This window comes from Protobothrops mucrosquamatus, unplaced genomic scaffold, assembly GCF_001527695.2.
Source record: "Protobothrops mucrosquamatus isolate PMUCROS unplaced genomic scaffold, P.Mucros_1.0 scaffold6108, whole genome shotgun sequence".
NCBI lineage: Eukaryota > Metazoa > Chordata > Lepidosauria > Squamata > Viperidae > Protobothrops > Protobothrops mucrosquamatus.
Genome location: NW_015391946.1, coordinates 23,997 through 33,091, shown reverse-complemented (window position 1 = coordinate 33,091; position 9,095 = coordinate 23,997). Strand labels below are relative to the sequence as shown.

Genomic DNA, 9,095 nt, shown 5'->3' with positions numbered 1-9,095 from the left:
AGCTGTTTCTGGTTTCAGTAACCACAATACTGGTAAACTGCCTCTCAAGTTGGCAGTAGGCACTTTTTAAAAAAAAGCCACTTATGGAGAACTCTTAAGATTGCAGCTGCCACTAAAGTAATTAGCTTAAGCGTCTCCAGGAGTTTACAGAAATCTCCGATTGCTTTAAAACACACACACAAACACTTGCCGGCCATTATCTTAAGCGTCTCCAGCCAGGCATGCAGAGGGAGATGGGGTGGAGTTTACAGAACTGTTGGCTCGCAACATTAACTGGGACGGAAGGGACCTTGAGGTCATCTAGTCTGACCCACTGCTCTCACAAGAGAGTACAGAACTGTACTGTATTTCTGATGAATGCCTATGCAGACTCTTCTTAAAAGCCTCCAGTGAGAGAACACCTATAACTCTGGAGGCAATTTAAATTAAAAACCTTTAAAAACGACAACAACAACACTGCTCCTTATCAGGACAAGCCTATCCAGCCAAAATCCAAAATGGGGTGGGGAGGGGAACTTCCTTCCACTAAGTGGGGTCTATGCTAGGGAAAGGAGCAGCAGCAGCCACATGCTATAAGTTTCAGGCAAATGCAAACAATCAATCTTGCAAAATACTGTACTTACAAAACAATAAAAAGCAGAGCAGTTCCCAAAGTAATTACAAACAATACAGTAACAGGGGTCCTCAACCGTGGCAACTTTAAGACTAGTGGACTTCAACTCCCAGAATTCCTCAGCCAGTTTTGCTGGCTGAGGAATTCTGGGAGTTGAAGTCCACAAGTCTTAAAGTTGCCACGGTTGAGGACCTCTGTTTAACAAAAAAGAATATTTTAAGATACTTACAGAAGTAATTCTAGCTCTCTACAAGCCCAGTCCTCAAACCCAGCAAGCAGCAGGTCTTCTACAGGCAACTCCAGGAAAACAAAAACAAAAACGGTCCTGCCGGCTGCAAAAATCTTGCTTGGCCATGTGACCAGGCACAACAAAAACAAGAAAAACCCCACTTCCTGCTTCTGGTAGGCCCAAAATGGCCCAGGCAAGTCACAGAATTAAAATGGCCGCTGCATCAACCGAGACTGAGTCCAAGTCGCATGGCTACAGAGACCTGTTTTTGATCGCAATTTTGAATTGTTAATGTAAGTAACCTCGTTTTTGTGAAATATTGCTAAATAAAGGCTCATATCTGGGGGATTACCTGTATCATATAAGAACAGTTGCTGGAATTGGGTATGTTTAGTGCAGGGGTAGGCAAACTTAGCTCTTTTATGACTCGTGGACTTCAACTCCCAGAATTCCTGAGCCAGCCATGCTCAGGACGTACGACTACAATTCCTGTTGCAAGTGAGACAGTTGTTAAGTGAATTTTGCCCCGTTTTAGGACCTTTGTTGCCACAGTTATTAAGTGAATCACTGCAGTTGTTAAGCTAGTCACACCGTTGTTAAGTGAGTCTGGCTTCTCCATTGACTTTGCTTGTTCAGAAGGTCGCAAAAGGGGATAACATGATCCCCGGGACACGGAGACCATCATAAATACACGCTGGTGGCCAAGTGCTCGAATTGTGATCACGTGACCCTGGGGATGCTGAAATTGTCACAGGTGTGAAAAATGGTCCTAAATCAGTCTTCCATTATCTCAGTTGTGTGGCTGCCTTGGTAGGTAGGTAGGTAGCTAACTAGCTAGCTAGCTAGTTAGTTAGTTAGTTTATTTAAGTACAATGACTAGCTATAAGAGAAGGATGAGGGGGGACATGATAGCAGTCTTCCAATATCTCAAGGGCTGCCCCAAAGAAGAGGGAGTCAAGCTATTCTCCAAAGCGCCTGAAGGCAGGACAAGAAGCAACGGATGGAAACTGACCAAAGAGAGAAGCAACCTGGAATTAAGGAGAAACTTCCTGACCGTTAGAACAATTAACCAGTGGAACAACCTGCCTCCAGAAGCGGTGAATGATCCAACGCTGGAAGTTTTTAAGAAGAGACTGGACAGCCATTTGTCTGAAATGGTATAGGGTTTCCTGCCTGAGCAGGGGGTTGGACTAGATAACCTCCAATCTTCCAATATTTGAGGTGCTGCCACAGAGAAGGGGGGGGGTGTCAACCTGTTCTCCAAAGCACCTGAGAGCAGGACAAGAAGTAACAAATGGAAGATCATTAATGAAAGAGACCCGACCAAGAACTAAAGAGAAATGTCCTGACAATGAGAACAATTCATTAGGGGAGCAACTTGTCTCTAGAAGTTGTGGATGCTCCATCACAGGAGGTTTTCAAGAAGAGATTGGACAACTGTTTCTCCAGAATGCTATAAGATCTCCTGCTTCAACAGGGGGTTGGATGAGAAGACCAGAAATATCAACCAGTTGCCAAGAGGCTGAATTTGGATCACGTGACCTTGGGGAGGCTGCGACGGTCGTTAAGTGTGAAAAATGGTCCAAAGTCACTTTTTTTTCCCAAAGTGCTGTTGTAACTTTGAACACTTGCTAAATGAACTGTTGTAAGTCAAGCACTTCCTGTACTTTATATACTGGAAATCGGATAAGAATAAGTCAAGAAAGTCTTCAGAGTCCGTGTAATGAAGGCACTCCTTTGAGAGAGAGAGGGAGGGAGAGAAAGAAAGAAAGAAAGAGTAGAATTTCTGAGCCAGCCCTATTGATCATCACCTGCAGCTTTCTCCAACTTTTGTTCTCGCTTCTGGAAGACTTGGGCCTGCTGTTTGCTTCGCCAGCTCTCCCTTGCAATTGATTTGAAGGTTTGTTTGCAGGGCTATGGATATCTGCCTGCAAAGAGTAGTGGGTCAAGGGACCATCCATTATTAATGCACTGGCGGTGCAGAAGGCTCTTTGGGGATGGAGCGCGGGAGGGGAGGGTCCAAGATGAAAGAGGGGGAGGTCGTGATCAGGTGGTCTGCATTTACCTAGAGGGCGAATTGCTGGCTGAAGTCACACGGAGCCAATTACGAGTTCGAAATGCCAGCCGCTACACTTAAAGAGGAGGAAGGAGGGGTTTAAAAGAAGGGGTGGAGAGAGAAAGAAAGAATAGAAGTGAGAGCGAGGAGAAGGGGGAGGGCTAGGAAGATACAAGAGCTGTTACTCCCCCCCCCTTCTTCAAGCGAGAACCTCATTAACACATCATGGGGGGCCCAACCTGAGCTTCCATTAAAAAAGCCTTTTCAGCCACTGGTGGGGGGCGGCAGCCGAGAGAGGCCACGATCAAATGGCTTGAAAGAAACTGTCATTAAATTTTCATCAGCTGATTGCCCGGAGAAGAGGCAATCTGGGCTGAGTGGATCACAGGGGAGGTGGCTGGTAGAGGGGCCTTGTGTGTATGTGATTGTGTGTGTGTGTATATGTGTTGGATGGAGACGCAAGGAGCTTTCAAAGATACGGCAGCCCAGGAAGCAGCTGGGGAGATGAGTTGGGGGGGGGGTTTCAAGGTTGAGCGCTTGACCGTTGGTGGTCAAGAAACATCTCACCATCATCTGATATCTCCAGCTCCAGTCCAGAAGAGAGCAGGGGCCTGGGTCTGCCAGTTAAGTCCTGGGGTAGGTGGGGGGGGGGGGTGAGGAGCCCAGCAGACATTTTTTGAAGCTAGTAATCAGCTGCCTCAAAAGACAGATTTCTCACCTGGACTGGAGAGAGAAATGAAAATGGTTGGCTTGTAATTGTTACACGAAGAACAGAGTCCATCTATGAGTCCAATCACTTACATCACTACTTTTTTTTTAGTTTTTAACACTTTTTAGGAGAGCAGCTGGTAGGAGGGCTCTTCAAAGAGGCATGCCTAGGTATTGGTAGGTGAAAGAGAAGGAAACTGCGAGTTAGCATCTTTTTGAGGCAGGATGGAGATAGAGGATATAAAAAGACAAGAAAGGTGTCTTTTTTTGCTTAAGAAGAGCTTTGTGTAGAACTTTTGATGTTAATTAACTGAAATGCATTCAAATTTTAAAAGAGGCACTGCCCAAATGTGCAAATGTTTCTCTCAAGACGAACCTTGTGGGCAGCAAATAATCCCCCCTTCTTCTTCCTTTCTTCCTCCCTTCCTCCCTTGCTCCCTTCTTTCTTTTCTCCCTCCCTCCCTCCCTCCCTCTTTCTGTCTTCCTTCCTTCCTTCCTTCCTTCCTTCCTTCCTTCCTTCCTTCCTTCCTTCCTTCCTTCCTTCCTTCCTTCCTTCCTTCCTTTCTTCCTGGATGTCAGATGCATTTTCATGCTTGCAATTGAAGGATATAATGGCATTACATCAATTATCCCTCTTCCAACACATTGGTCTGAAGGAAGTTGCAATTTCTGATCTAATTAATTGCTGCCTTTTACGAATCTATACAGGAGAACAAGGGGGAAAAATGAGCGTGAGCTGAGATTTACCGAAAGATGATATTTCTATAGAGATGCATGACAGTTAGTACTTTGGCTCCTGATCGTGGGTGGGGTCTGTGCAAGCTTCTTGATGACTTTCTCCCCCCCCCACACTTCTCTTCCTCCTTTTCCAATCTGCTTGCCTCTTTCTCAGTTCCTGCATGAGTTTGTTCTTCTGTATTTGGTAACAGGCATTAATGCAGTTGGATAGTAACATGCATAATAATCACCGTCTCCAGGGAGTTGAAAAGCCGTGGTGAGAATGAAGTGTAAATGATGGAATTGATTAGTTGGGATCAATAGAAACCCCAAACTAAAAAGCAGTCATGGCAGACCAGTGAGACCCAGGTAAAATATGGATGTTTCTCAGTAAGGAATATTTATAGATTTCCTATTCCAGCATCCAGATAAACAGAAATAAGTACACAAAACTCATGTCCAACATGCTACAGGAGCTAAGCAGGTCCATTCACTTGCTTTGCTTGTGCTTAGTCAAGGAATTCAAAATTGGTAATCCAGCCTGAACATCTGGCTGATTATGCGATTAATAACAATAACAATAATAATTTGCAGCAATTTTCCCATCAAGAATTGGCTGGACAATTTCTTTTTGATCTGTTCAGTTTTACCATAAGAGGAGACTCAGAACTTCCTTAATCCAATACAACAACATTTTGGAGTTTGGAAAAGACTTCTCCTTAGAATGTTATGGGAAAACTCAGAGAGGTCAAGTACAGTTGTTTGTCTTTATCCCAGTGCAGAACTGAGATTGTAAACTCTGATTAAATTAGGGAATAGCCATCATTCATATTTAGAGCACAGTTTGCGTGCAGGAAATTGTGAATGTTAGCTCAGCATTTCTAGGTTGAGTTGGGAAGGTCTTTTTTTTTTATCTGAAACCCTGGCAAGCTCCTGCCAATCAATGCAAATTATATTAGGGCTGTAAAATAAATTATACTGGGTCTGGAAATAAGTTATGGTAGAGAGGTAAAATAAATGATCCTATGGATGGAAATAAATTATGCCAGGGAGGTCAAATAAATCTGCCACGAGTGTAGACGTCCGTCGTGGTCTCTTCTAGACACCTGTAGAAAGTAAGAACCGACCTCTTCAGACGTTTAACTTTACGACTAGACCGTTTTACGGTAAGTTCTATCGTACAGATCCGTTTGTAAAAATAAATCCTTTAACCATATCCTTTTATCCAACCTCCGCAACGTACGTTTTTCATCTTTACTATGGCATGTATCGATGGATGACTATGAATGTTGGGGTGTCTGTTAAAGTAACTATGATTATTGAAGGAACTTAGAAATCAGCAAAAACTATTTACTGGAAAAATAGTATAGTATAGTATAGTATAGTATAGTATAGTATAGTATAGTATAGTATAGTATAGTATAGTATAGTATAGTATAGTATAGTATAGTATAGTATAGTATAGTATAGTATAGTATAGTATAGTATAGTATAGTATGGGATGGAAGAATAGAATAGAATAGAATAGAATAGAATAGAATAGAATAGAATAGAATAGAATAGAATAGAATAGAATAGAATACTTGGCACTGACCCCAGTTTTGCTTTCATTTGAAAATTGAACATTCCTGAGCATAGCTGACTCAGGAATTGTGGGAGTTGAAGTCCACAGATAGTAAAGTGCCATATTTGCCAAGCTTGCCCTAGAAAATATCACTCTATGCCCAATTTTGAATTTAGGTATACCATGAATTGAAGTTCAGATTAAGATAATACCTGATTTGGAAGGAATCTTTTGGACATCACAAAATCCTGCTATTCATTAAATCATCCTGGCTTTTTTCATATTTCTGTGAGAGGCTGTCACTTGTTTCAGTTAACTCAAGTCCTAAAGCAATTTCAACATGCTTTCTCTGCTGCTATCTACCAAGCTCCCAAATTATGTCGCATCTTCCCCTCTTCTCCATTTATAGCAAAACCACTTCAGAAGAAGACAGCAAACAGCCAGCTCAGGCAGTGACCCATGTCCCTGCACAACCCACATACGCTCCAACCTGGGAGGAAAGAGTGACAGTGGAAATTGACTCCATCAAGGCAGGAGAAGAAGGTGGGACCACTTTGGAAGATCTGAGAACCTTGGTGGGACTGAATGAAATTGAATGGAAGGGGAAAAGGGGTTAACCGGAAACAAGAAGGATAGATTCAGTTACAGTGGTGATGGGGGTTGGAAGCTCTTAAGGATCAGGTTGGGGGGTTTTGAGGGTCCCGGAGAACATCTATGTGGTCCTTAAGTGTTGACGCCAACTTGATGGCATGTAATCAATCAATGGAATGCAAGATTTTTAAAAGTTTGTGTGTCAAACTGAACTGAATTTGGTGGCGTTAACACATGATGTGGTGTAGATTGTGTAGAGATCAGATTGTGTAGAGAGCACTGCTTCTGAATCTTTCCTCTCTGCACCAAGCAAATGAGTCTATATTTAATAATAATTGTCTACCTGCTTATCTCCTAGCTAGGAAATGGGATCTGCTGTCCCTGGCTCTTCCCTCCTAGCTCCGTTGCCTACCTTAATGGGGAAATGATGATAGATAATTGAGGTGTTTTCCCAAGACGGTGGCCATTCGTCCTGGTGACTTGATCTTTATTCTTCCAAGCTGAGCGATGTTATGTGGGTAATCATAATAATACTAATGGCATTAGAGTTAGCAATTAGATTAATGCCAGACGCTGGCGAAATGAAGCCAGCGGCAGTCGGCCGTAGCACTCCAGGTAATTCCATTACAGCTCCTGATGCAGTGAAACAAAGCAGACTTTGATGGACTCCGCTACCTATCTCAGCCCAGAAGGATCGGAAGAGACAGGGTCTGCAGAACTTCAAGGTTAGGTCCCTTTAGTCTAAATCCAGTTGGAGAAAGCTGTTTGTTTAGGCAAGGCAGGGGCATCTACAGGACAGGTCAAAAAAGTCAAGATGGGGGCCATGATTGTGTGGGCACCCCCACAAGCTCTCTCAGCTGGAGACTTCCCCCAAGAAAAAGAAAAGCATCTTCAGCAAAAGAGAGGTCAAATGCTTCTGTCCAGTCGTGTCCGACTCTAGGGCACAGTGCTCATCTCGGTTTCTTAACCGAGGGAGCCAGCGTTGTCCGAAGACATATTTGTGGTCATGTGGCCAGCAAGGCCATACGCCAAAGGCACACGGAATGCTGTTATCTTCCCACCAAAATGGTACCTATTTATCTACTTGCACGCTTTCAAACTGCTAGGTTGGCAGGAGCTGGGGCAAGGAACGGGAGCTCACCCCGCCGCGTGGCGCTCGGGTCTCGTACTTGGGCGGTCAGCTTTCCAGCTGACAAGCTCAGCGTCTTTAACCGTTGAGCCATCGCACCGTTGCTTCTGCTCCCGATAGCAAAATAAAAATAAGAAAAAAAATCAGCCCTTAAGTTTAGGAAAAGAAGAGTCAAGATACTTTAGTGGGGTTTCATCGTTTGCTCTCTGATCAAGATGTTGTGATGGATGGTGGCCATCCCGGCGACAACGCTGAAGTAGCAGCGTTCTTGGAGTTAGTGATTGCAATCAGAAAGAAAATGAATAGATGAGAGGGATCTCCAAAGAAAGAGAGAGAGAGAGAGAAAGAAGAGGGAGAGACAAAGGAACTCAGGTGTTGGGCAGCTGCCCGGCGGACTGTTGCTCCGTGGATATCTATTCAGTCATAGTTGCACGGTGCCTCTGCCCCCTCCCTCCTCAGGGGGGGGTCACACAGAAAGCAACTGGCGACTAATGATTCAGGAAATGAGGCTCTATTCTTCCCTTGTCAAGGCTCACAGGAGAGGCAGGCCTTCCTTCTTGGGCAAGGGGTTTAAGGGACAAAGAATAATGGTCATGGCGAGAACAAGGCTGCTGGGGGGGGGAGATAATGAGACAGCCTTGCAGACAGGCTGAAGAGCATCTCCAGACACAAAGCAGCGATGTCTTCCTGGCTCAGGACTTCCTAATAAGGTCAGACCTGAGCTTCAGCTGAGTTCTCATAAAATGCTGTGGAGGCTTAGGAGAAGATAATAAGGCCAGTGATATGGTCAAGGGAGAAGAGGGCATCAGTAAGAGGGTGGTGCCTATGTAACCCTGGTTAGTCCTTCATCCATTCTACCTTCCATCTCTTCTTCCATCCCACATTCAACCAATGCCTTCTCCTTCCCCTTTTATCTAGCAAGGATGCTTACACTTTTTCTACCTGGTCTTCCAACACCTCAGAAGCCAGCATCTTGATTTCTCTGTCTCTCAAGGAAGAGGAGGGAGAGATAAAATAGAATTGCTGGTGTGGCATAACATTCGGGAAATCTTCCATAAGTTTCTGCATTTTTCCTCTTTCTGCTCCTGAACCCCAGGGACTAGTTAGGTGGTTGGATGGAATTTTCATGATCTACACCAGGGCTCTTCAAACTTGGCCCTTTTATGACTTGTGGACTTCAACTCCCAGAATTCCTCAGCCAGGCACGCTGGCTGAGAATTCTGGGAGTTGAAGTCCACAAGTCATAAAAGGGCTAAGTTTGAAGACCTCTGATCTACACAATGTACCTCAGGAAGAGAGTGTTATGTTTCCATCTCAAGTTGGCTCAAGGGAATGGTCTGGTCATCCCAGATCAACTAATCTTAAAAAAAATAAGAGCCTTTAGAATTTCTCCTAGTAGGCCAAGATGTGAGTAAGATATAAACCAATGGTCCACCCAAATCTGCAGATACTTCTTTTTTGTTCCAGCTGAAATAAAAGAAAAAGCCT

The 9,095-nt window shown here is 44.1% G+C and overlaps 1 protein-coding gene across 1 annotated transcript in view; it reads left to right on the top strand.

Annotated features, from left to right (window-relative positions):
• Positions 1-6,264: 6,264 nt before the first annotated feature.
• LOC114923664 (coiled-coil domain-containing protein 33-like) overlaps positions 6,265-9,095 on the top strand; it is a gene marked incomplete at its 3' end in the record, with an annotated part of 23,160 nt that continues 20,329 nt past the window's right edge. The window contains exon 1 of the mRNA XM_029286937.1: positions 6,265-6,462. Within this exon, the coding sequence (XP_029142770.1) occupies positions 6,265-6,462 (198 nt within the window). The remainder of the gene's footprint in view (positions 6,463-9,095) is intronic.